We start from the raw sequence: 27,322 nt of genomic DNA on the forward strand, positions 1-27,322 counted from the left end.
CAGACTTACTAGCTGTGAGCCCTTGGGCAATTTCTTAACTTCTCTGTGCCTATGTGGTCCTTTATAACATGAGTGTCATCATACTATCTCCAAAAGCAGTCATGAAAATTCCATGAGTTCATGCTGTATCACAGCCAAGGGAGAAGAGAAGTCGCTCAGTCGTGTCCAACTCTTTGCAACCCCATGGACTGTAGCCCACCAGGCTCCTCTGTCCATGGGATTGTCCGGGCAAGAATACTGGAACGGGTTGCCATTTTCTTTTCCAGGGGATCTTGCTGACCCAGGGATCGCACCCAGGTCTCCTGCATTGCAGGCAGATTCTTTACCATCTGAGACACCAGGGAAGCTCCTGTATCACAGCCACAAAGACCTTTTAATGAGCCCCTACCACGTCCCAGGTCAGTAGGATTTCACTGCAGGGCCTTGACCATAAGAGCCTCAGGAGTCGAGAGGAGATACTCCTTGGGGCTGAAAGGTTTAAGAGGTCAACAGAGAGAGTGGACTCCACATTCAAAATGGCTGATGTTACTGAGTACCAACCGCGTGTGAACGAGCATCCTAAGCATCTCACTGGATTCCCACCTGCTCTGTGAGGGAGGTACCATTAGCATCCTCCTTTCACAGCTGAAGAGAGGGAGGTACAAAGAGGATAGGTAAGTTGCCCAGGGTAGATAACTCATCAGTAAGCAGCAGAGGAGGGATCTGAACCCAGGCCATCCATGCTTTTAACCTCTCTGCTCCCCTGGCCCTCTACAGCCAGAGTGAGAGAGAGGGGAGGCTGTGAAGGTGTGCACTTGGAGCCTGTGGGTGTTCTGACTTCTTAGGAGTCTGTCCACTAGTCTGGGGTCAGGCACAGGTCAATATTGACAGCCCCCTGCCTCCATGCACCTGGGCCACCTCCTGGCTTTCTCCAGAAGCTGATGGATCCCAGCTGGTATATGAGCAGAAGCAGAAGCAGGAGGCAGAGCTAGAGGGTGCAGAGAAGGGTTGATTCCTCTGTGCCAGGAGCCCTGGGAGCCCGGAAATGCCAACTCTGCAGCTTCGGCAGCCGCCTTAGCATCTGCCAGGGATGGTTCTCAGCTCGGCTGATGGGGAAGAGATGGAGGCAGGAGAGGCCACTGTGGGGTGAAGGAGCCAGCCTTGATCTGGCAGGCAGCAGCCTGAAAGTCCCAAAGAAGGCACTTGCTTGTTCCATGCCTCAGTTTCCCCAACTGCCAAACAAGGATAGTCAGGGAATGATGCTGATATCCTGAAGGCTGTTCAAGTAGAGCTTCTATTTATCAAGTGTTGATTATGCACCAGGCCTCATAGAGCCCTATTTAGCCTCAGTTTACAAAGTTGACACAGAGGCACATAGAGGCAAAGTGACTTGCCTGAAATTACACAGCCTGAAGAGGCACAGCTGGGATTAACACTTGGCTCAGGGTAACCCAGGCCCAAACTCTGAACTATCTCACTTGCTTCAATGTGAGGCTCTTGTGAGCGGCTGTTTAGCCTCTCCATCCCTGACACATGCTGAGGGCTTGTCCCAAGGCCCCCTGACCTGGCAGGGAGCCCAGTGATCAGATTCTTGCAACCAGCCCTTTCCAGAGGTTTCAGGGAGTTGCTTAAAGGGTGACCTTGCCATGGTTCAGGAACATCTCAAACTTGGGAGGAAAGATACTTTAATGGGGCAAGGTCAAGGACTGTGGTAGTCAGGATAGGGATTCAATTATCCCCCAAAGGAGAGGAAAACCTTGAGGGTTGATGAACTAACCCAAGCTCAGGCCAAAAAGGATCAAGGTGAGTTGGGGGAGATGGATCACAAGGTTTTTCTAGTCAGTTTATTCATTCATTTAAGATACATATTTATTGAGCACTTATTATTTGCCCAGCACTATGTAGGTGATAGGATGTGGCAGTGAATGGAACAGATATGGGCCCCCACCCCCATTAAGGAGCAGTCAGCCCTGGGTAGGTGTGGAAGAGGGAGACTCCCTTTGGCACCTCTGGCCCTGTTAGAAAGAGGGATTGTATATTTAAGATCAGGGTTTGAATCCTGACACCTAGCTGGGTCTCCGTGGGCAAGTCACTTTGCCTCTCTGAGTCTTGGTTTCTTCATCTGGAAAATGGGGATAGCTGTGGGCCCCCACTTCAAAGACTGTTGTGATGATTAAATGAGGTAATCCACAGAAAGGGTTGGATTTGGCTCCTGGCACATAATAAGTGCTCAATAAATGTCAGCTAGTATTATCGCTCCTTCCACTGCATATCATCTCTGTCCTGGGCTAGATCTTAGAGTCAAGCAGGGCAGCAGTAGAGGAGGGGTTAACTAGGCAAAGAGGGAGGGAAAACATGCTCTGGGCAGCAGAAACAGTATCTGCAAAGGCCTTGAGGTGGGAGGCCTTGCAGGAACAGGGTAGAAGCTCCAGGAGCGTGTGGGACCCTGCCACACCCTCAGCTGCACTAGTCAGGCCCTTTCCTGAAGTCTGTTGAGGCTCTGAGCTCCAGAGCCAGTGAGGAATGAGAATGGAAAGGTTCCCAGGAGAGGAGGCGGCAAGGCAGAGTGGTGAGACCACAGGCTCTGGAGCGGGCTGTCTGGACTGGACCCATGGCTCACCACCTACTGGCTGTAACGCCTTGGGCAAGTTACTTAACCTCTCTGGGCTCAGTCTCCTCCCCTGAAAATGGGGCTCATGATACTGACGAGTCAGAAGGCGAGTGTGAGGATTAACTAAGGTGATATTTGTAAAGTGTGCAGATGAGTACCTGGCACATAGCCCAGAGCCGTGTTTATTAAATGAATCAAGAAAAACATGCAGCAGCTGAAGGGAGGTGCCTGCTGCTCTGGACTGCAGTCCCTGAGAGCCTCCCACTGCAGCGCCCTCTCAGTCGGCCACACTGTCTGAGCTGAGGCCACTCTCCTTCCGGGAGGCTGGGCTGATGACTGGGCACAGTGGGGAACCAGGGCCTGGTATTCCACCCAGCATGAGACTCCTCTGCAGGAAGTCTTGGGCCCGGAGCTCCCTGTGGCTCTGGCCAGACTTCCTTCAAGCTGCATCGCTACCTGGGGCTCCTCTTACCCAGTCTCCTTCTCTCCTTTCACAGATGTCAGACTTGCACCCTAGTCTAAAGGCGCACCTCTTTTTCTTGCAGGTGTTACCCCCATAAGTTGCACTTCCATCTTGGTTTTCAAATCTGCTTCTGGGGACCAAATTGACCAGAGAGAGAATATAGCAGTGATCAGATTCCAGAGGCCCCGCCCCCGCAAGGCCTTGGGCCATTGTCTCCGAGTCACGCATACAGAGCTGTGAAGAGTCAGTTTCAGGCTTCTCCTACCCTCTTTCCTTAGGCTCGGAAGAGGGAGGGCCTGGAGAAATACACTGGAGAAACAGCCAGACTAAGGAAGCTTACCAGAGAAAAAGCCCCATCAACATCAAGTGGATGCATTTGTAGCCACTCTCCTCCTTGGAATTCATACAGAATTCCATTATTGGTGCTGGACAGCAGCTCAGGGACCAACTTGTCCCATGCCCATTTGACAGACCAGAAGGCTGGAGCCCAGAGGAGGAACAGAGAGAGAAGAATCAGGCTCCTGACTCCCAGAGCAGTGATCCTTTCTAATACCATGGAGTGAAGCCTGAATATAATGCCTGGTCCCCTCTTTACAGATGTCCAGAGTGAGGTTCAGGCAGCTCTGCCAGCTACCTGGGGTTACACAGCACTGCAAGTCACACCCAGACACTAGTAGCTGCCCTCCTTCATGATGTGCAAGACAGGGTTGAAATCTGAAGGATATCAGAGCAGATGGGTAGGGCAGAAAGGGCAGAGCCTGCAGCCTTCACCAGCTAAACCAGTTATGCCAAGCCTGGGACTCCTGGAGAGGCAGGCAGTAGACCACAGGGATGTTAGACCCTCCCCAGCTCTTCCCCACAATAACCATATGGCCTTGGGCCAGTCATTTCACCCTCATCTGTCAACAGGTCAATAACAGAGCCTTCTCCCATGAGGACATGGTGAGGCTTAGATGAGAAATGATATATAAACAAAAGTACAGTCAACAATCACCAAGTCAAATTATTGTGTGCCAGGCACTGCTCTAAACCCTTTACAGATACATTATCATTTAATCCTCACTGCAACACTAGAGATAGGCTTCCCAGGTGGCTCAGGGGTAAAGAGTCCACCTGCCAATGCAGGAGACACAGAAGATGCAGGTTTGATCCCTGGGAGGAGGAAATGGCAACCCACTCCAGTATTCTTGCCTAGGAAATCTCATGGACAGAGAAGCCTGGTGCACTAAAGTTCATTGGATCACAGAATCGGACATGACTGAGAAATTGAGCATGCATGGACACAACACTGGGGATAATCCCTTTTAAAATCTACATTTCACAGATGAGGAAATGGAGGTACAGAGAAGCAAAGCTGGGAAATGACAGAGCATGGATTAGAACTGAAAACAGGCTGATTCCAAATCCCTCTATAGAAAGCCTCTGGCGAGGCCAGTTTCTGTGAAGGGTAGATATTTAGAACAGTGCCAGGCATGTGAAGCCACTGTTGATATAGTAATAATTATTGCTGTCATTGGAGAAATTTGCCATAGGCAATGCTATCTTCTCAAAAGTCAAAAGAATAAGTTTCCTGACATGTTTTTTGAAATTTTATCATTCCTTCTCTTCAGAAGTAATGGAGAAGTTAGCAAGTGTTCAAGATAAATGTTTCTTGAACTGAAACATTTTATAGTCTTTGGAAAACACAAAAAAGAAGGTGGAGAAACACCCATAGTTCCACCATCCTTCTTTCACTTTTCTGTACATGTTTATCTTAATTTTGGCCCATAGTTGCAAACGTGCTGTAAGGGATTTCAAAATTTTGCATCTTTCATTGAAAGACAAGGTCTTCCTCCATATGATAATTTTTAATGGCTGCAGAATATTCCATCAAGGGAATGTTTTCTTCACAGCTCCTCCCCATTTTTTCCAACTTGAGGGTTTTATTCCAGTCTCTGATGCTGTAGCAAGCATGCCTGGGATTAAAATTCTTTCCTTATTTGATATGACTTGGAGAAATGAATTCCTAAACATAGCTTTTCTGAAACCAATGAGACAGTATTGGGGGGAAGTTTGGGAGACAGAAGGCTCTCCAAGTCCTAGTGCTGAAACCATGCCAGAGGTTGTGTATTTCATCCTTGCTTAAGGACACCCGACCCCGTGGGTATTTTTGAACTTCAACTTCTGGGCTGAGGGTTTCTTCCATCTGCTAAAGGTGTCTGCCCGCCCACACCACCTACTAGCCGGAAGTCAAGAGATCTGACCTTCAGATCTGATCTTCAACCCGACAATAGTGAACTATGGACCTTGGATACATCACTTCTGCGGGCCTTTCTCTGTCATTTCAAGGGGGGATTACCTCTCCACCCCGCCCCTGGAGAAGATCTGATGAGGGAGAGTCCAGTCTCAGTTCAGTTCTATGCCTAATTCACTGTGGACCCGCACTGTCCTGGGAAGCTCTCTGGGCTCAGTTTTACCATCTCTTATGTAAAAGCCTGGAATAGTAGGATCGTCAGGCAGGTAGAAGTGAGCTCAAGGGTGCCCACTTGCATTATTTACTCCGCTGTATTAAGCACCACTAAGGGACAGAGATCCCAGTACCCAGTACAAACTCAAGAAGATATGACTACACCACCAATAACTATTAACAACTTCTATGTGAGCAGTGAAACGTTGTTCTCCAAATTTAAAGATCTACCTTTGAAGAGATCCACCTTTTAAGGCTGAATCTCACCCAAGAACCAGAAATCAAATTGCCAACAATTTCTGGATCATAGAGAAAGCAAGGGAATTTTTTAAAAAAATCTACTTCTGTTTCATTAACTATGCTAAAGTCTTCCACTGTGTGGATCACAATAAACTGTAGAAAATTTTTAAAGAGATGGGAATACCAGACAACCTAAGCTGCCTACTGAGAAACCTGTATGCAGGTCAAGAAGCAAAAGTTAGAATCAGACATGGAACAATGGACTGGTTCAAAATTGAGAAAGGAGTTTCTCAAGGCTGTATATTGTCACCCTGCTTATTTAACTTATATGCAGAGTACATCATGTGAAATACCAGGCTGGATGAATAACAAGCTGGAATCAAGATTGCCGGGAGAAATATCAACAACCTCAGATATGCAAATAATACCTCTCTAATGACAGAGAGTGAAGAGGAACTAAAGAGCCTCTTGATGAGGGTGAAACAGGAGAGTGAAAAAACTGGCTTAAAACTCAACATTCAAAAAACTAAGATCATGGCATCTGGTCCCATCACTTCATGACAAATAGAAAGGGAAAAAGTAGAAACAGTGACCATCTTTATTTTCTTGGGTTCCAAAATCACTGTTGATGGTGACTGCAGCCATGAAATTAAAGACGCTTGCTCCTTGGAAGGGAAACTATGACAAACCTAAACAGCCTATTAGAAAGCAGAGACATCACTTTGCCGACAAAGGTCTGTATAGTCAAGGCTATGGTTTTTTCCAGTAGTCATGCATGGATGTCAGAGTTGGACCATAAAGAAGGCTGAGCACCAAAGAATTGCTGTTTTTGAATCATGGTGCTGGAGAAGGCTCTTGAAAGTCCCTTGGACTTCAAACAGATCAAACCAGTCAATCCTAAAGGAAATCAACCCTGAACATTCATTGGAAGGACTGATGCTAAAGCTGAAGCTCCAATGTTTTGGCTATTTGATGCAAAGAGCAGACTCATTGGAAAAGACCCTGATGCTGGGAAAGATTGAGGGCAAAAGGGTAGGGGGGCGACAGAGGATGAGATGGCTGATATAGCATCATCGACCAATGGACATGACTTTGAGCAAACTCTGGGAGATAGTGAAGGATAGGGGAGCCTAGCATGCTGCAGTCCATGGGGTCAAAAAGAGTCAGACATGACTTAGCAACTGAACAACAACTACAACTTACCCCATCATCATTCACTCATGATTTATTGAACACCTTCTGGGTTTGGGCCCTGCCAACTTCCTGACCTCATCTCCTCCCACTCCTTGCTATTCCTGAACTGGCCCAAGCTCATTTTTGCCTCAGGGTCTTTGAACTTGTGAAGCCTCTGCCTGGAGCTCTCTTTCTCTGGCTCCTTCCATGGCTGGCTCCATCTCATCACTCAAGTCTCTGCCTAGATGTCACCTCTTCTAGGAGACCCTTGCTGGCCACCCTGTCTAGGAACCAGCACCCTCCACTGCTCACCCAATTTTATGTCCCTTGAATGTCACCTCCAAGGAGACCAGGGACTAGGACTGTTGAGGTTACCACCTATTATGTAGAACCCCACAAACATGTGTCAGATGAATCTTGGGTGCTCCAGGCACAACTGTACTTACAGAACACACACAGAATGAGCACCTACTATATGTAAGTGCTCATCAGCAGGCTTACATACCTACTATATGCAAGCCCATTTTATAAGATGGGAAACTGAGGCACAGAGAAGCTGAATAACTTGCTTAAGATCTTATGGTTAGTAAGTAGAGGAGCTGGGATATCCTACTGCATGTTGCAAGAGTATGCTGAGCCAAACACAGGACAGAGTCACACAGCTCAGGGGCCAATGGGCAAGCTGGCCTAGTCTACCATGTAGGAAGTCAGGGACACTTCCCAGAAGAAGTGATGCCTCAGCTATGCCAATGCAGGGTTCCTCTGAAAAGAAGAACCAGAGTAGAGGCCAAGGAGAGAGCAGTAAGTCTGCAAGATGAGAAGTCAGCTTGTGTGGCTGGAATAGGGAATACTGAGTGCGTCATGAGCCCGGGGGTGTGGTCACCTCAACTCTCTGTGACTGAGGTTAAAAAAAGTCCCAGAGGGCAAAATGTGGGACAATATCTCTGAGAAGGTGGGCAGGACCCCCCATATCATTCAGGACCTTGGCAAGATCAGGGGGTCCAAATTTTATTCTAAGATTTCTAAGCAACACCTCACAATTTGCATGAGGTCCCAAAGGACCACTGGAGTCTCTGGACATTTCTGCTGACTCCCTGTGGGACCCTGGGCACCTCTGCAGCCTCTCCTAGTCTTCAAGGGTCTTAGTCTCCCAACTGGTATTAGATGACCCAGTCCCAAAAGCACAACCCCACTCCATCAGTCTAGCATCCCATAAACAGAATGCTGTTAACCAATGAGATCTTGACATTCCTAGAGTCTGATTCCGGGACTCTTGTGCTCTGGCCATCACATACTTGCTAAGGCCGGCCCACCACCATGGCACTTTGCCAAGCAGCCTCTCTGGGCAGGGGGTTGCATTCTCCTGCTCCTTGGTCCTACCCAGATATGGGAGCTCCCCTAGGTTTTGGCTGGATGGGGGGGGGGGGGGGTCTGCTGAGATCCTCCTGGAGACAAAGGAGCTGACCTGCAAAGAGTTCCAGCGGGAGCCCCGCTCCCCCTCCCTTCCCCCCTCTCCCTTCCCAGTCCACGTGTCTCTATTGTCTGCTCCCCGCTTCAGGGAAAGACACAGCCTCGGATGTGTCAAAACCACCACCCCCCGGCAGCAGGGAAATTAATTACTGGACGATTTTCACTTCCTCTTGCAGCGCCCGCCTGAGCTAGGCACCGGAACAGGACTGGCTGAGCTAGGCTGGGCATCAGCATGGGGGACTTGCTCCCCTCATCAGTTCTGGAAGAAGAAAGTTGAACCCCAAACCCAACAGGAAGCTTCAGTGGGAGGCCAAGCTGGGGAGGGGGGATGACTTCCCCTAGTTAAAGCTGAGTGTCCAAACGGGCCCCTTCAAAACTAGGGGACGGGGAGGGGGCTGGAGGCAGGCGGGGGTCTGCCGCTGTCGAGCTCACACTCTTCTCTGCATTCCCTTCCTTGTGTCCCCATGTGCCTGAACCCCGCCTGCTCAGACCGTTCTACCTCCTCTCCTCTCTCCTTCTGTCTTGCATTTCTCTTCCCCTTTCTTTGCATCCCTGGGGTGCTTTCTTTTTGTGTATCTGGAGGTCTCTTTTTCTCCCGTGGGTGTGTGTTGTTACTTCTCTTCGTCTCTGCCTTTCTCTCTCGCTCGCTCGCTCTCTCTCTCTCTCTGTCGTGTCTTTTTGTCCTTATCTTGGTCTCTGCTCCTATTTCTATCTCTTTCACTGTGTATGTATCTCTCTTTTTCTGTATGTCTCTTTCTGTCTTTCTCTGTGTATCTCATCTCCGCTCTCTCTCTCCCCCTTGTTCCCCCCCCCCCCGCCCCCCTTTCTCCGTCTCTCTCTATCTCTGCTTTTCTCGCCCTCACTTTCTCCCCTCCTGCCTGCCCAGGCTCCCTGCGCCTGGCCTGCCCCCACCGCCGCCGGTTCAGGGGAACGTGTGCGGAGCGATTGTCCTGGGGGACATTTGATGGATTAGAGCGCTGAACAGTTCCATTGCTGGGGACCACCTGATCTCCTCCAGCCTGCGTCCCATATAAAGCCGGCAGCCGGAGTGCTGAGCACAGCTCCAGCGATCGCCTGTCTGAGAGCCGCCGCCGCCGCCGCCGCCGCCGCCGCCAAGCCCGAGCGGGAGCCAGAGCTACAGCCGGGGCCGCCGCCACCGGTGCCGGCTCCGCGCTGCTGCCCGCCCGCCCGCCCGCTGGGAGCTGTCCAGTGCTGAAACCCCGCGCAGACAGCCAATCGCGCCCGGCTGGCCTCCTCCCCCCGACCAGGGCCCCTCGCAAGTGCCCCCGCCGAGTCCCACGCCAGTCGCACCATGCCCCGCTCCTTCCTGGTAAAGAAGATCAAAGGCGACGGCTTCCAGTGCAGCGGGGTGCCGGCCCCCACCTATCACCCCTTGGAGACCGCCTACGTACTGCCTGGAGCCCGGGGGCCTTCCGGGGACAACGGTGAGTGGGACCCGGCGCGGGGGAAGAAGAGGGGAGGGGAGTTCGGGCCCTCCCCAACTCGGGCCACGAGGAGGGGTGCGCGCGGCAGGGAACCCCGGGAGGAGATTTCCCTGGCTGTGTGCGCCTCCTGGGCTTCCCGAGGGCCGGGCAGGCGGGGCGAGGGCCAGGTTCGTACAAAGGGGAAGTCGCAGGGTCGGCCCATCCCGCCGCTGAGTGAGCGTCAGCCTGGACTTTGAAAGTTGTGGCCCTAGGTTGGTACTGGAGTGAGGGATGGTGAGAGAGAGTGGTGTCCATTAAGGGTTAGTGCTGGGGGGCTAATGCACACGGCGTTCTAAGGGTCCCCTCCTCCTGGTTGAGGGAAGGAGGCTGGTTGTTCGAGAGTGCTCTCTTGATGGGGAAGGTAAACTGGCCTGGACCACCAGTCCCTGGGGAGAGAGGGCTGGCTCCCTAGGGGTAGCTGGGGGCACGCTCTTTCCCTTCAAGCCTGCTCCCCCTGGTGATGCCAGACAAGTCTTCTCAGCCCCCTCTCTCAGCAACTCTTTTGTTACCCTCAGCCACATGCCTGCCAAAGGCTGGGCCTGTCCTGGGGACTGAGAGGAAGAGGGAATTTCGAGGAGGGGTTCCCCCAAGGTGGCTCTTGGTCTCCTGGGTCGCACCCCCTTCCCCCCCTCCAGCTTCTCACTCCCCTCTAGAGCCAGAACTGCTGTTTCTTGTCAGTCCCCCACCCCCAACACACTCTATTTCTTTTCAGAGCAAGTTCCTATAGTGACAAGGGTTTGGGGGACAAGAGAGGTCGTTCAGGCCCAAAAAGGGGTGATCTCTGGAGGTTGTGGGGAAAAATCAGAGACTGTTTCTGTGGACCCCATCCCCCATCAGGGGGATCACAAAAGGGTTCTCCTCTGATGGTCCCCACCAGGACAGGTGTCTGAAGAGGAGGCATCCCTTTGGCAGTAAGAAATCTGACATCACATGTGGCATCAGCTTTGGGGTGTGCGTGTGTGTTGTATGTGTGTGCGTGCATATGTGTGTAAGTGGGAAGGAAAGAGGAGAGGAGAGAAAAAGGAGAAAAGAAAGGGCTGAAGATGAGGAGGTAGCTGAGATGGCAAAGGCAGGAGGGTGGGAGCTTCTGCCTCAGGGATTTCCAAGCACTTCGCCCACATTCCATCACTCCGCCAAGCCAGGTAGCAAGAGGGCGCTGGGTAAAATGCTCTGTGACCTCATCAAGGTCAAAGAAATTAGGGAGCAAACAGGGATACAGCTCCAGCCCCTCACCCCCTGACCTCCCCCAGATCCCCAAGAGAACCAACCCCCTTTTCTTTGCCCCACGTTTCTTATTCTACTGTCCTCTTCTTGACCCCAGGGGCTCTGGGGGTTGAGGACTGAATCCCAGGGGTATGGCTGGGCTTATCTGAGTGCTGGCAGGACAGAGGGTGGACCTGGGGCCATGCCAGGGCTGAGGACCTCGGTAGAAATGGAAATGCCTGCAAGCCTGAGATGTGGATCCCTTGGAGGACGGACACAAAGCCCTGGGTTCCTGCCCACTGAGGGCCCCTTGGTCCTGTCCCAGGCCAGCTGAGGAAACCCAGAGAAGCCCAGAGAATTTCTCGCACACAGCCAAAACTGCAGACTGTTCCTCGGGAGGGAGGCAGGAATGCCTTGCCTTGAATTCAGTCCAAAAAAGCTTTGAAAGGAGCCTCTGAGCAAATAGTGGGAAGCGAGGTAAGGGCCAAGCCATCAGCAGGGATGTTCTACCAGCTTTAACCCCCTAGAACCACCCTGTCCTTGGCCCTTACCCTAAAGGGCTCCAGACCAGCTCCTTCTGGGGAATTGTGAGGTTGTCCTGACAGTCTGATATCTGGCCTGGAACTCTGGGAGGCCTGGGCTGTAGGTCTCTGACTTGCTATGTGACCTTGGGCAAGTGCCTTTCCTTCTCTGATTCTCCATCTCCTCACAGTGAAAGAATTTGGATGGCATGATCTAAGCATCCTTCCAACTTTGACAAGCTGAGTTTCTGTGAAGGTCAAGTGTGGGGTGGGAGGCATTGGAGATGACGATGAGGGTCTAACAGAATGCAGGGGGCCATTGTCAGGGTTTCTGTAGGGCTCCATTTACCATCCGATGTCTGGCTGAGGGTGGCAGAGTTTCTGAGGCCAAGCACTTTTCTTGGCGTCAGTCTCTGCAGGCAGCCCAGGGCCGAGGACAGGTACTCTGACCTGGCTGCCCTGGCAGCATCTGCAGTAAATGGTTAGTGCCAGAGACCAAGGGGTGACCCTTCAAGCCTGAGTATGGCTGGGAAACACAGAGTCTGCCTTATTCTGTGATGGGGCTGGGTGGGGGGGGGTGCCTCTTCCATCCCTGGGGTGTGGCCAGACTGGGAAATGAAGGCTCCCGCATCCCACGGGTGGGTAGGGGTGCTGGGGGTCCTCGGAGAGCCTGCCGGCATCTAGTGGTCCGTTGTCTCCGCTCTGCCGGAAATAACCTTGCTGAGCGTTTGAGGGAAGTGTGAAAAATTGCTGAGCCGACGTTTTTCTCTCCCAGCGTGTGTAAGTGTGCTGGGTAAACAAGGAGAAAGAGAGGAGGGGGGAGGTGAGGAGAGTGAGGGAGAGGAGGAGGGGGGAAGGAGAAAGGAGGGAGGGAAAGGGGGAGAGCCTGGGGCTGGAGATAGTTCCAGTTATTAGAAAGATCCTCTTACAAGCCATTCCTGCAGCAACAACGGCTGCAGGGTCAGGGAGACCAATGGGAGGGGAATCTGGGATGGGGGTGGTGGGCAGGAAGGGAGCCTGTGAATGTGGAGGTCAGGGGAACCACAGGCTCCTGACTGATGAAGATGCAAGACCCCAAATTAAAGAGTACCCCCAGCCCAGGGAAAGCTTGGGAGTGCTGGAGAATTCCTGGGGGACTCCTCCTCCTACACACACACACACACACACACACACAGACATACACACACACACACACACACCAGCAGCCTCTGTAGGCCCGGCAGAGGGTGTGGCAGGTACATCTGGGCTCCAGGCTCCCCCTGAATGCACCTAAATAGGGAAGAAGCCCCACAATGGGGCAAGTTCCATGTTTCTCTGCAGCGCTCCCCAAAGAAGGGAGAGCAGATCTAATTTCACCATCCTCTCCAACGTAATGCCTCTTTTCTCCCCCTCTTGCTTCTCCACTGCTTTCTGCCTCCGTGGAGCCCTCCCTTCCCCTCCTTTCCCCTGGGTGACTCTAAGCACAGATTCAGTCCCTCAGTGAGATGGCAATTCACATCCTCCCAACCCTCTCAGAACCTCATCATCCAACTCCATCAAACTTCCCCCTTCCCAGGCCTGGGCCCCATCCTGGGGAACGCTAGGGACTCATCCATCTGAGAGAAGGAAGCTGCCCACCCAGCTGCACACCAGTGGTCTCCATGGACCCACAGACATCTTCACTGCCCCCGGAGTATCGACCTCTCCACACACCCTAACTCTGAACTCCAGCTGGATGCCAGGTCCTCCATCCTCTTAACCCCCACCACGTCCTGCCCTCATACTCCTTCAGAGTACATCCGACTGAGGCAGATGAGGGATCAATGCCAATCCAATAACGCAGTTGTCTGCCCTCCGCAGCTACATTAAGCCTCCCCAGCAGCTGAGGAAGCGCTCCTACTTCTGCCCATGGGCTTCTCTAGTTGACCACATTATACCAGCACCCGCTTCCGCTCACTCCTTCTGATGGCGCCAAGGAGTCGCCCCAGTCTGGGCCTGGGAATCTGCTCAAAGTCCCCAATTGCCACACGTCTACCCCATACTTTAGAAAGTCTATTTGGGGTGCAGGGATGCAAAAGGGTATCCCCAGTCCCTTGGCAGAGGGAGCTCAGAGAGGGCCGTGGAGGTGTCAAAGGACGCACAGCAGGCCCGCCTGAGTGTTCTTTAACCACCTCTGCCCCTGGCATCTTGGTCTTGGTCCAGGTCCAAGGTCAAGCTTAGAGACATGGCAGAGGTTCAGGTTCAAAGTCCATGTCCAACCTTCATTCTAGGACAAGGTCTGAAGTCTAGTTCCAAGGTCAATGTCCCAGGTTACAGGCTCACTTCAAAATTCAAAACAAATCCATGTCCAAGTTCAAGTTTCAATCCATGTTCAAGTCAACATTCATGCTCCAGGATCCAGATCCGGATCCAGATCCAATTTCTAGTCCAAGGTCATGTCCAGGTCCATTCTCAAGGCTGGCCAGTTCAAGTCTTAGAGCCAGCTTCCTCTGAAGCTCTGAACTAATCTTCCCCTACCCGAACCTTAGTTTCCCTCTTACAAAAAAAAGCAGTCGAACTTGATCTCTTTCAGCTCTGGCCTTCCAGGGACCCAAAATTCTATTTTCTAAAAAATCTGTCAGCAGGAATATGCAATAAAAGGGATGGGATACTGAATATGGGATACTGAATCTGGGGTCCATGCCCCCCTTAAGCCTGGGGTCACAAGGGGGACATGAAGGAACCAGGCTGAATGTCCACTCTTCAGACAGTCTCAAATTTTGGCTCCTGATAGAGGTCAGGAGAGTATATCAAGTCCCTACGGCAGCATAGCAATTTATACATCCCAAACACACACGCATGCACACACAGAGTGGGCTCAGGGCAGCAAGCGCAGAGTGCAGGCGAAGGTCAGCTTCAGCCTCCAGAGCGAAGCTGAGGTTGGAGAGGTGGCTTGCCTGAGATGACAAGGGCATAAGCGGTGCACTGCATCACCCCTCCCAGGTGGGTGCTCCATACACGTTCCCGGGACCCCTCAGCCAAGAGGTGCTCTTGGGGGCGGCGGGGGGGCGGGTGCGCTGTGAGATGCTGCTGGGAGAGATGAGGCCCCGGAACTCTTGGCTTTCTTCCAGCTGTGGTCTCCCCTGGGATGGAGTAGCTGCCGCCAGCCTTTGGCTAAGAAGGGAGGTTGGCATGGGCCCTCTGCCTCTTCTGGGGCACAGAGAGGGTAGGGCAGGAAGCAGGGGGCCCAGAGAGACAATGTACATTATACAAGACACCAGGCCTCCAGAAGGAGGCCCAGAAAGGGCCCCAGAGATGCCTGGGAGGGCGCGGGAGGCTGCTCCACCCAACAGTGCTGGGCAACTCCAGACCCTCAGCCACCAGGCCTATTTCCACAACCCCTTGAAAAATCTTCCCTATTGATTCCTGCAGAGCTGTGGACCTCCCTGTGGGCCACAGGAATTGGGTCACAGTCAGGAGAAACCAGAATATGGGGGATTTCAGGAGGCGGGGAGAGTGGGGAGAGGCTCTGGAGTGCTCTCAACACTGCCTGGGTTTGAGTCAGTGGGCACGAGCCCCACACCCTACAGCCCTGGACATGTTGGGCCAGACCCCCCTCTGTCCCCCACTCATCTGGACTCAGGGGCCCCCTCCCCAGTGGGCAGGTGTACCAGCTGCCAGGCCCTTGGAGGAGGTGGGTGTCATTTCTGGTCCAGTGCCCGGGGAACTGCGAACAAAGATGCTATAATAAGGGGAGGGGGAGGCACCAGCCCCTTTGCCCAGCTCTGTGAGCAGACAGGAGAAACTATTTTTATCCCGCTTTGCTGCTGACAGACCTGGCTTTCTGCTCAGCTGGCTGGAGCTGATTCTCAAGGCCCGAGGCCCTGGCACAGCAAGACGCAGCTCTAAATATATTCATGCGGCAGCCCCTCCAGACCCCCACCTAGCAGGGCCCAGCCCTCCTCGGGAAAGTGGGCTACCTGGGAAGCTGGCCCATCACTAGGCCCTCTCTTCTTCTACCCAACTAGAGACAGGGAAGTGGGATTTGGGCTGGAGATTCCCTGGAGGAGGTCTGGGACACTGGGAACCTGAGGGAGACTGGGAAAAACAGCACTGGCCCGGGAGACAGAGGGCCAGCCTAGCTCTGGTGGGAACTCGCTTTGTGACCTGGCAAAGGCCCCTCTCTGGGCCTCAGCTTCCATAGAGGTAGGGTACTGGAGCAAGTGGCCGCTACGTTCCCTTAGACACGAGCTAACGAACGTAAAATACTGAGCAGGGTGCCTGGTACACAGTAAGGGCTCAAGCAGGGTTAGTCATTACTTTTATTAATTATTTACAAAGGTTTACAAAGGGCTGGTGCATTTTGTAGAAGAATAGCTTCGCCCCACCCCCAATACGCCGTCATTACACCAGACACGGGCCAACGAGGTGGTGAAGAAACTCACCACCCCTGCCTCCCACCAACTGAAAATCTTCCCTCCCTCAACAGGTCTCCATGCCTGCTCAGGGGTTTGGGGGGAGAAAACACAAATTCTGGAGGATTTCAAGCCTTACTCCTCCTCCAGTGACCTTGAGCAACTCCTCTGCCCTCTCCAGGCCTCCGGGCTTAGCGCAGTGCCTGGCACAGGGGGTGGGCACAACAGCAGCTGGAAGCAGCAGTGCTTCTCAGAGGTTCCCCCACCTCATCCCAGGGGGTCAGACAACTGGAAGAGACAATGTGAAATGCCCAGCACCAGATTACTCATAAAATTCCCTTGCAAAAATTTTTTAAAATGTATTCTGGACCTTCAGTCTAAAGTATCAAAACTCTTGAGCAGGGAAAATCAAAAGTCATTCTCGGGTGATGTACATGACATCTCCGCTTCTCCTAAGTGTTTCTGAGCCTTCCTTATAGCCCCATGCGACTGGAGGGGCTCTGTTCTGTCCCTCAAATGGGGCACTGGAGCCCAGAGAGGCTTTGTGACTTACCCATGGTCACACAGATGGAATATGAGTAAAAGAGTCAGTCGTGTCTCCCTGGGTCCCTGGCCCTCCCTGCCTCTGTCTGTTTCCAAACAAGAGAGGCCTATCTCACCCTGTCGGCAGGGAGACAGGTAACTCATCCTTCTATGATCACCTGTAGGACAGAGGGAGGCATCTAAAACCTGTGTAAGTTCCATGCACTGAGTCAGAAAAGCACTGCCTCTAATAGTGTCCTAAAGGATTCTGCAGGGTTGAGGTCCAGAGAGGTGAGGTGGTTTGCCCAAGGTAACACAGCAGCCTGAGATGACCCACGTGTGTCCCCTTCACTCTTTAGCAGATTAGAGGGTACCACTAGAAAATGTAGGATAATAATGACAATTAAATAACAGCTTGAGAGTCTACTGTGTGCCAGGCATTGTACTAAGCATTGTACACCATTAATTCAGTCAGTCCTTTTATAAGTTCCTTTATCCAGATGCAGCACAAAAAGGTTTAATAACTTGCCCAAAGTCAGATGGGCTTCCCTGTTGGCTCAGCTGGTAAAGAATCCGCCTGCAATGCGGGAGACCTGGGTTTGATCCCTGGGTTGGGAAGATCCCCTGGAGAAGGGAACAGCTACCCACTCCAGTATTCTGGCCTGGAGAATTCCATGGACTGTATAGTCCATGGGGTCACAAAGAGTCGGACATGACTGAGCAAATTTCACTTTCACTTTCAAGGTCACATAGCTAGGGAGAGGTCTGTGAGTCTGAGAATGCGATGGAGCTGATAGGGATTGGGGGATAGGGGACAGGACAATTGGCATCATTGAGGGGTCCGTTCGGCCACGATGCAACAAGGGTCTTTCGAGCATTTCACTCAACCTTCTACAGGTAAAGACAGAGTCCAGAGAGGTTAGGCAACCTGATCATGATCACAAAGCAAGTTAGAACCACCTCCACCAAGACGACCACATAAACTCTCATGCAACCCTCAACTCCCACCCCACAACTCATGCCAAACTCCGCAGCTGCTAGCCACCATGTCTGGCCCCACAATTCCTGACCGGGAGGCAATTCCGCATCTGTCCCTAAGCAGAGGCTCAGCCTTTGAGGTGCCAGTATTTCTATATAGAGATCCCCAGCAACAGGAGGGAGTGCTGCAGTACTAAAATTCACCACCGGAGGGCACCACAGAAAGAGTCCCGCTAGGGCAAGGACTACCCAGACCATTGAGCTGCTACCAATTTTCTGGATCACCAGTTTTCTCATCAGAGCGTGAGCCAGAACCTACACATCTTGGGTGAGGAAACAGTGGCCCAGGTTGGAGGTGCAAGATGTGTCTGTGCAGATGCCAAGAAAACTGTGGGTTTCCAGCACGGAAACCCACCTGGGGAGACTGTTATTGTTCAGAGTAACAGCCAACATGTATCACGCCAGGCACTGGGTTGGAATCCTGGCTCTAAGTTACTAGCTGCACAACCCTGGGCATGTTGCTTAACAACTACTTCATGCCTCAGTTTCCTCATCTGTAAGATGGTACCAACCTCAGAGCCATGAGGGTGGGATGCATTCGTGTGTAAAACCTTTAAACAGTATCAGACACAAAAGTGCTCTGGGAATGTTGGTTTTTATTTGTTCACTTTTCACTTATTGTTTGTTTATTCATGGACTCTGTACTACAAACTGTGTGAGTTAGGTGCTTTTATTTTCCCCTATTTCACAGCTGGGGAAACAGAGGCATAGAGGGGTCAAACACTTTGTCTAAGATCACACAGCCAGGAATAGTAAAGTTGGAACTCAATCCTGGTAGTCTGGTACCAAAATTGTGCTCTTAACCAATATGCCATCATTCCTTAATAATAGCACATCCAAGGTCACATGATCAGTGACCCCCTCCAAATGGATTCTATACTATCCCCATACCCAGAGAACAGAGCAGAGACGCAAGAAGACGTACAACTTGCTGTAGGTCACCCAGCTAGAATCAGTGTCAGGAAATCAAGTTGTCCCAAGATCTGGTAGACAGAATGGTCCTGGCAGACCCTGCTCCACTAGGGATTGAGGCTGGCCTGGCAAATCTTCATCACCCATTCACCACCCATTTCACAAATACTTATCAAGTGCTCACTAGCTGGGGCTCTGCCAGTAGATGAACAACCCAGCCATGCTCCCTCCTCCCAGCGTGTGGAAGAGGAGCAGTGCAGTGGGTTCCAACTCTTGTCCCACCCTGAGCAAGTACCACCACCACTCTGCATCTCAGTTTCCTTATCTGTAACACAAGTACTTTTGTGGTGATTCAGCAAGGTGACGGGAGTGAAGCAGTTAGCACAGAGCCTGGTACTTAGTATCTTCTTCAGTTGCTCAGTCGTGTCCGACTCTTTGCTACCCCATGGACTGTAGCCCACCAGGCTCCTCTGTCCATGGATTTCCCAGGCTAGAATGCTGGAGTGGGTTGCCATGTACTTAGTAAGTGCTCAGTAAATATCAGCTAGTATTATCATTACCATCAATAATCACAATGGGAAGAAACACAGAAGAAAGAGGGTATCTAGGCATGCCTAACAGGTATTTGACTCAGTCTGAAACAACACTCCTTGAAAGTTTTGGGGGCTTTAGTACCAGGCCTGATTCCTGGAGTGGGAGGAAGGGGAACCTCCAGATGAAAGGCAGACAGCAGGGGAGAATGGGGTGCTGAGAGGCTGCAAACCCGCCCCATTATAAAACTGCCACCACCACTGCCCTCTCTGCATCTGACCAGTGCCCTCCCTACTGAGTCTCCCACCTCCACAACCCCCAGTCATTGTGTGTAGAGGTCCCTGCTGGGCAGCTGAAGGGACAGGGTTAAAAAATAAAGGTACACTTTCTGGGCCGGGGTGCCTTCTGCACAGACTTCACCCTGTGACCATCCCAAAGGCCAGAAGAGAGGCAAAAGCACAAAGGCTGAAGCAGGCAGGTTGTTTCAAGGGATGAATGTTCTGAAACCATTTCCCTGCTTACAAAGCCCTCTTCCACCTGCTCATTTGAATCAAGGATGCTGGGGGTGGTGGAGGGTCATATTTCCTGCTTTGCTACTCCGGGTAAAGAAGCCTAACCCCCACTGTTTTTTGCAATCAAAGGACAAGGGAAATAATTGGTATTTCAGGGCCAGTTTCGTAAGTTTGTGTAATATCTGCCAGAAACTCTCCTGGGAGCCCAGGTCCCAGGGCCCTCAGGGAGGGTGCTGGGACCAGGCAAGGCCCAGGGAAGCTGAGTCAAATCAGGGTGGTCCCTACCCTTGGAAAGCCCCTGTAGAATGCCCTGGGAGAGTGCCAGCCCACCCACCCAACAGTCACTAGACCCTGAAATGGACAGGATTTCTGATCCAACTCTAGAGAGGAAGGAGGGGCTCAGAAGGGGGATGAATCTCACAAGGGGACTCCAGAAGGCTTCCAGTGGAGCAGGGAGCAAAACGGGCTTGGGAGCAAGTTACAAGGACATGCCCTTCTTGGAGCATTTATTACATGCCACATACTTGACCTCTTTTAAATCCCCCAGCAACCCTGGGAGGTGGGTTTAACAGGACTGTGATTCGTTCATGCAATGTCTATTCTTTGTACACCTCCTTTGAGCCAGGCACGTGCTGGGCACACAGATTTCACCCTGAGAAGCTCACTGTCTGGTGGGGGGCGAGGGGCAGACAATTAAATAATCTTCAGTGAAGTCGCTTTTTCAAGCAAGTAAAAAAGCATAATTGTAAGAGCTAACATTTATACAGCAATTACTGTGTGCTCTTTCTTTACTTCCTTATATGTAAAATGGGAGTTAAAACAGGATCTACTCCATAGGGTCAGTGATGACTAAATGAGTTAACCAGAGTAAAGCATGGAGGCGGAGCTTGGTGCACAGGAACAATTAATGCACGGCTCTTTTCGTCACTTTACTCAGTCCTTCCAAAGTCCCTGGGAAGGAGTGTCCGATCATAAGCTCCATTTTGCAAATGAGGAAGCTAAGATTCAGATAAGTCAAAGGACTCGAATGACAGAATGCTGCTGGAATAAAGAAAGCCTGGGTTTTGGCATCAGGCTGCCAAGGTTTGGATCCCGGCTCCACCAAATACTTGTGGGCTTAGACTATATACCTCAGTTTCTCTCTCTGTCCAGACTACACAACAATACCTTCCCTGCGTGTCCTTGAGCACTTAAGAAGATAGTCAACACCAAGTCAGTAGAATTCAACCCCACCGTGCTCCACAAGGATGGAGGTGGGTGATTTTTATTGCGGCCCACGGAGTTAGGATCTGAACCCGGGCATCCTGACCCCAGAAGCACAGAAGCAGGATGGCGACTGCTGCTATACAAGCGAACTTCAGTTCCCAAAGAGAGGCCACGGGGTCGCCTCCTGGGCGCTTCACCTTCCCCGCCCTTGTCTCATCCCCTCCAGGTTACGCCCCGCACTGCCTGCCCCCCAGCAGCTACGATGCGGACCAGAAGCCAGGCCTGGAGCTGGCGCCGGCCGAGCCCGCGTACCCGCCGGCGGCCCCGGAAGAGTACAGCGACCCCGAGAGCCCTCAGTCCAGCCTGTCGGCGCGCTACTTCCGCGGGGAGGCGGCCGTGACCGACAGCTATTCCATGGACGCCTTCTTCATCTCGGACGGGCGCTCGCGGCGGCGGCGCAGCGGGGACGCGGGCGGCGCGGGGGACGCCGGGAACGGCGCGGGGCGCGCGGGGCGCGCGGGGACGCCGGCTGGCGGCGGGCACCGGCACGCGTGCGCCGAGTGCGGCAAGACGTACGCCACGTCGTCGAACCTGAGCCGCCACAAGCAGACGCACCGCAGCCTGGACAGCCAGCTGGCGCGCAAGTGCCCGACGTGCGGCAAGGCGTACGTGTCCATGCCCGCGCTGGCCATGCATGTGCTCACGCACAACCTGCGCCACAAGTGCGGCGTGTGCGGCAAGGCCTTCTCGCGGCCCTGGCTGCTGCAGGGCCACATGCGCTCGCACACCGGCGAGAAGCCCTTCGGCTGCGCGCACTGCGGCAAGGCCTTCGCCGACCGCTCCAACCTGCGCGCGCACATGCAGACGCACTCGGCCTTCAAGCACTACCGCTGCCGCCAGTGCGACAAGAGCTTCGCGCTCAAGTCCTACCTCCACAAGCACTGCGAGGCCGCCTGCGTCAAGGGGGCCGAGCCACCCCCGCCGCCGCCGCCCGCCGGCCCCACCAGCTGAGCCGCCCACCGCGCCCCCGGGTCCCCCAGCTGCATCCCCCTGCCCACGGCCCTCGTGGGGACCCTACTCCCAGACCGGAACTTCTCTCTCCGACCCCCAAACCCAAAACTCGCTTCCGCCACTGTCTTCCCCAAGTACATCCCGACCCGCCTCGTCCTTACCGGCTACCAAGATTCGGACCTTGACCCGCTGTCCGTGCCCTCAAGGCTCCCAACTCAGGCACCAGGTCCGCACCTTTGCCGGGCCCCCTAGCCGGAATTTTCTCCTGTCCAGACCCTGCAGCTCTCCCCTTCTAACTTGCAGACCTTTACTCTCCCTTCCCAACTGCGTTTCAGGCCGGTTCTCTACTGGAGCCCCCGACTCTTAAGGCTTAAATCTTCCGTTGACTCTCATGCCTGCCATGGATTTCCCATCCACACCAGGACGCAGGCCTTAGGAATCTAATTCAGTCTGTCCCAGATCCCCCTGCCCTTACCTTGGCCTTAGTCTAGCCATTCACACACCACCTTCCTCATCCTCTGGGGGACCTTCTCACTCATTACCACCCCCTACTCTCTCCAGACCCCTCATCCCACTAGCAGCTCTCAACCCTCTGAGTTCACCTGACCTGGGGCAGACATGAGGGTCAGTTCAGGGCTCGGCCCCCTAATGTAGCCCCTCTCGCACCCTGGGATAGCCCCTCCTTGGGCTTCCAGCCTCTCCAGCAGATTCTCTGAGCACTTTCCCTACCCACAGGACTACAGGTACCCTCTTTATCTGTTGGGGGAGGTCTGGGGCACCTCACAAATGCCCTTCTCCCCATCCGACTGGGCCTCTCCAGTGTATTTATTTGTGTATTTATTTATTTATTATTCTAATTAATCTCTTGCCCTCACCCAGTAATGGTCTGGCTTCCCCAGCTGGACTGGGAGGTCAGGGAGCCAGTCAAGGAGAGGGACAGCAAAGGCCATAGAAGGCTGTCCCCCCACCCAACACACCCCATTTCGGGGAGTGGGGAGAAGCCCTACCCTCATCAGAGCCTGAACTTGCTGGGGAAGGGGGCGTGAGAACGGGAGGGATAGCCTGCTGATCCTCAACTGGGGGGAGGGGGACATCAGGAGGTCAGTCTTGGGGCAGGTCCCCGCCCTCCTGAGCCTTCTATTCCCACTGCAGGGAGACCGGAAAGAGGAGCCTCCCCGATATGTTTCCTATTCATTCCTCTTCTTGAGGAACCCCAAGTTCCAGGGACCGACTGAGCCCCGGACCCGCTGGGGCTTCCGGCCCGCTCGCTCCGCTCCCCGGGAGGAGCGCTCCCTCCCGCCAAGTCTATGCAACTCTCCCGGGCAGAGGGGCCGGGGCTCCCAGCAGCCCCCTCGTTGGCCGCCACTACCTCCCCCGCCACGCTTTTGCATGCCCGGGCGAGGACCGAAGCACACACCTCCATGCTCGCGGGCCCTTGTCCCCTCTGCTTTAAGCACACGCCTCTGCCCCATCTCTAGGCGCCCAGCTCGGGGGCAGGAGTCCCAGAATCTCTGACCCTCCCCCCTCTTCCCTAAGCCGCAAATGAGGGTGGAGCCTGGACCTCCATCCCCCCATCCCCCGGAGCAGGGGCACTTCTCTAGGGCTTCTCAGCTCCAGGCCCACCTGGGAAGGGATGCGGCAGGGATGAGGGGAGGGAGAGGGGATGCAGAAGCAGTTATGGAGGGTGTTGATCCTGTAAATAGGAACTTCCGACAGCAATAATTTTCCATGCATGCTAAGCCTTTTGGCCATATTTTGTATGAGCGCTTGGCGCTCTCCCTTCTCCTCCCCCATCTCCCACCCCAGACTCCCATCCCTTCCTCACCTTCAGCAGTATTACTTGTAAGGCAATTCAGGGATATTAAAGGGACTTTGGCCACTCATCAGTGCCTCTAGACCTTGTGATGGGGACAAGTGGGGGTGGGGGGACATCTAAGAGGCAACCAGATTTTTTTTCCACTCAATCCCTCCCCACCCCCCACCAGCCTGACCAGCCTGTAGGTGTCACCAGCAGTCACACAGCTCAAGGAGTCCCTTGACATCCACAAGTTACCAGGCATCCTCAGTCCTAAATGGTCCTCATATACTGGGATTGCAAACTGAAAGGGTTCAAGATCCAGATTAATAACATAAGTGAATGAGGCAAGCTGCCCTAAGACATTAGGGGATGGTGGCACCTGAAAACAGCATGTCTCACCTTAATTGCAATTCAAATTAACTGCACCTCTCAAACAAATACAACTGTGGGCCAGATTTGTCCCTTGACAGCCAGTTTACAATTCCTATATTCTTCCCCACTTCACCCTTCTCTCTGGGCCGGGGGCGGGGAGGGGGGGTGTGTTCTGGCCAGTCCTATTGGTCATACAAGTGGCAAATGCAGGCATGCAAAAAGGTTGACTTTGGCTCAGCAACATTGTCCCAAAACTAGCAGCTACCCCTAGAGCCTGTGAGCTACCTGTCACCAAAAGTGTTCAGTAAGCTGTTGGGGCACCAGTCCATCCTCCTTGCCAGCTGGCTTGGTGAGCTTTCAAAATGCAAATCTCTCCTTGCCTTACTAAACAACTTCACTGGGGACCACTAACATTGTGCCATTTAACTCCAGCCCCCCAGCACAGACTCACAGGGTGGGGGTGTGCTCTGAGGGCACAATGCCAGGCTGGGGGTTTGGGAGTATAGGCTGGAACTCCATCTCCCTTTGAGCCACCTTTCAATTTTCTTCTTTTTATAGAAGGGCACTCAAATTTTATACCCTTACCCTGGTGCCTGTCCACCTTTCCTTTCATACACCTCTGGACAGGCTGACTGCATCCTGAGCTAAGTTCTAGGTGTCTCCAACAATGACAGCAGTATGGAAATCCCCCACAAAGTTTCCAAAGGGAGTCTGAGGGGCCCGGGCATTTGACACCTTCCCTGGCCATCCACACTGCTCCTGATTGGTTATTGCATCAGTTATATTTGTTTCAGGTCCAGGGAACAGAACCCACTCTAGATAGCATTTTATATTAATAAACATCTAATGTGTCATCTTGTGACCTTAAAGGGAACCAGCCTTAGCATGAAGCCCACAGCCTGGATAGCAGAGCAGAGATGGGAAAGCCCATATCCCCATTACCTGCAGCCCAGAGCACCTCAATTAGCATATGTCCAGTCTGCTTTTCACAGTCCTCTCAAAAGAAGGCCCCTGGGATGCAACTCTGGCTCTCCTCTGTACCGTCTGGCTGCTCCACTTAGTGACTTTGCAGACTCATCTTCCTGTGCCTAAGTAAGGAACCCACTTCCTGTTCCCTCTGTCCTGGTCTGTGCTCCTCAAGGTCTCTCCTAGACTCCTCTTCTCACTGTGTATTCTCATGAAGCAATCACACCCACAGCTTCAATTTTCACCCACATGCAGATGACTTGCAAATTTACATTTTCAATTCTGACCTCCTCTCTGAGCTGCAAATCCACATCTCCCTGCAAACCACCTCCACATGGATATCCCCAAAGTACCATAGACCAGCCCAAGTCTGAAGCCATGATGTGGTTCTCTCCTGCATCTATCTCCTTTACCCTTCCATCTAATCCATCAGGTTCTGTTTATTTTTTCTCTTTTTCTTCTCAGTTTCCACCCTAGACCATAGCTACCATCATCTCTTACGTTCTTACTGGTGACCCCGGATCCATTCTGCCTCCACCACCTCCCTTCCTCTCTCCATAGTGACCACAGGGGTCTTTTTAAAAATGCAGATCTGATTATGTCACTCCTATTCCTCTTCTATCTTTGAATGCCTCAATGATTTCTCACTGTGGGGGCTGGGGAGAGGACCCTGTTTTCAAAGACCTACCCAGTCTGACTCTATCACTCTAGCTGAATCTTCAGACATAAGCCCCTTTGCTGTTACAGCCACCACTGTTTAGCAATTTTGCTTTCCCGGCTGCCACAGGGCCTTTGCATAAGCTTTTTTGACCACCAGTAACATACTTCATTTGCAATTCCAACACCACCACTGTTGACTAGTTATTTTTTTTCAGTCTTTATCTCCCAGCTTGATGATCACATCCTCAAGGACCACATGATTTTGGTTCACAGCACTTACCAATAATGTACACTTTTCCATTAATTACTGTGATATCTGGTTATTCTTTGTCTCCCCCATTAGATTATAAGCTTCATGAGAAAGGCACTGACAGTCCTTTGGGTCAGGGACTGACCTAAAATTTCCTGGGACCACCGCAATACCTAGCCAATAGCAGATTACCAGTAATTTTTTTTTTTTTTAATGAACTACACACATTTAAGTCATAATCAATAATGGTGGCTTATGCTTTAAAAAAAAAAAAAAGTCTGTTTCCCTCATGGCCATAGATGATTGGTTCAGATCTGGGCATCTGACTAGAACTTGGAAATTTCCTCTCTCCAAATCATAAGACCTGTAACTTGAGAGCTGTGGCTCAGATTGTAGCTACTTATCAATATCCATCCTCTCCTTCCTTAGTAAGAGAACTCCGTTGTTAGCTGAGCACATTGCCACATTGAATGAAGACTACATGTCCCAGCTGCCCGTGCCACCAGCGGTGGCCATGTGACCAAGTTCTGGTCAATGACACACAAGGGAAAGTCTTATATGGAACTTCAGAGACAACGCCCGAAAAAGGAGGGGGTCATATCCTTTGCCTTTCCATTTCTCCACCTTCTTCCAGGCTGACCCTTCAGGAACATCCTTGAACTAGGAGGCGACCCTACTCTAAAATGATGGAATTGACAGATAGAAAGGGCCTGTGCCCCTAGAGACAGTGGAGCGGCCACCCCAGTCCTGGACTTCCCACTTCCAGATTCTCTGTCATGAGAGGAAACATGTTAGGGCATTTTAAGCCTCTCTTGTCAGCTTTCTATTACTAAAAGCCAAAGATACCCCCTGTTGATAGCCACATTCCTATCACATGGAGGTAATCCCTCTGCCAAGGGAGAGACAGAAAAAAGCCTCCAAACCCACTTTTCTCTGAGGCCTAGTTTCACCTTACAGTCAAGGGAGCAGCCAAGTGTTCCATTTTCATTAAGCTGATTCACGCTGGCTTTCTACGCCTGCAAACAAGAGCCTGGGCTAATACGTTGGAACTAGTCTAGAAGTGCAAAGACAGAGAGACCTTTGAGATCTATTATAAATTTTAAATGTTACCAAACATATTTGATTTGATATTTGACAATATGATATTGACATATTATCATATTTATTGAGCACTTACAGTGCGTTGGGCACTGTCCTAAGGACGTTACTTATATCCTCTCTTTATTCTCTCAACAACTGTACAAGTTAGGCACCATTATGAAGGCCATTTTGAAAGTTAAGAAACCAAGGCACAGACAGGTGCCTGCTCCACGGTCATCTAACAAGACATGTGTAATTTTAACACAGGCAAGGCTCAGAACTATTGAGGATGATACATGAAATTCCCCCTTTGCCTTAGTTTTGACTTCCCAGTGGCAACGTTGTGAGTGCAGGTAGTTTATTTGGGAGGTGATTTCAGGAAGTAGGAGTGCAGGGGCAAGAAGAATGAGACAGAGAGTGTGTTAGTGGGGTTGTTGCTATAGTAATGGGCCTGGTACTGCTATTTTCTGAGAAGGATCAAAAAAAGGTCCAAATGGTCTG

The 27,322-nt window shown here is 52.1% G+C and overlaps 1 protein-coding gene and 1 long non-coding RNA gene across 7 annotated transcripts in view; one reads left to right on the forward strand and one right to left on the reverse strand.

The window, feature by feature from the left end:
* LOC122681696 overlaps positions 1-27,322 on the reverse strand; it is a 57,996-nt gene that overhangs the window by 24,885 nt on the left and 5,789 nt on the right. The gene's annotated exons all lie outside the window — the stretch shown is intronic.
* On the forward strand, positions 8,721-23,621 carry SCRT2 (scratch family transcriptional repressor 2). The gene is made up of 2 exons (XM_043884074.1): positions 8,721-9,827; positions 20,911-23,621. Exons 1-2 carry the CDS (start codon positions 9,695-9,697, stop codon positions 21,693-21,695), a joined length of 918 nt encoding a protein of 305 aa, XP_043740009.1. The 5' UTR covers positions 8,721-9,694; the 3' UTR covers positions 21,696-23,621.

Source organism: Cervus elaphus, chromosome 23 (genome assembly GCF_910594005.1).
Source record: "Cervus elaphus chromosome 23, mCerEla1.1, whole genome shotgun sequence".
NCBI lineage: Eukaryota > Metazoa > Chordata > Mammalia > Artiodactyla > Cervidae > Cervus > Cervus elaphus.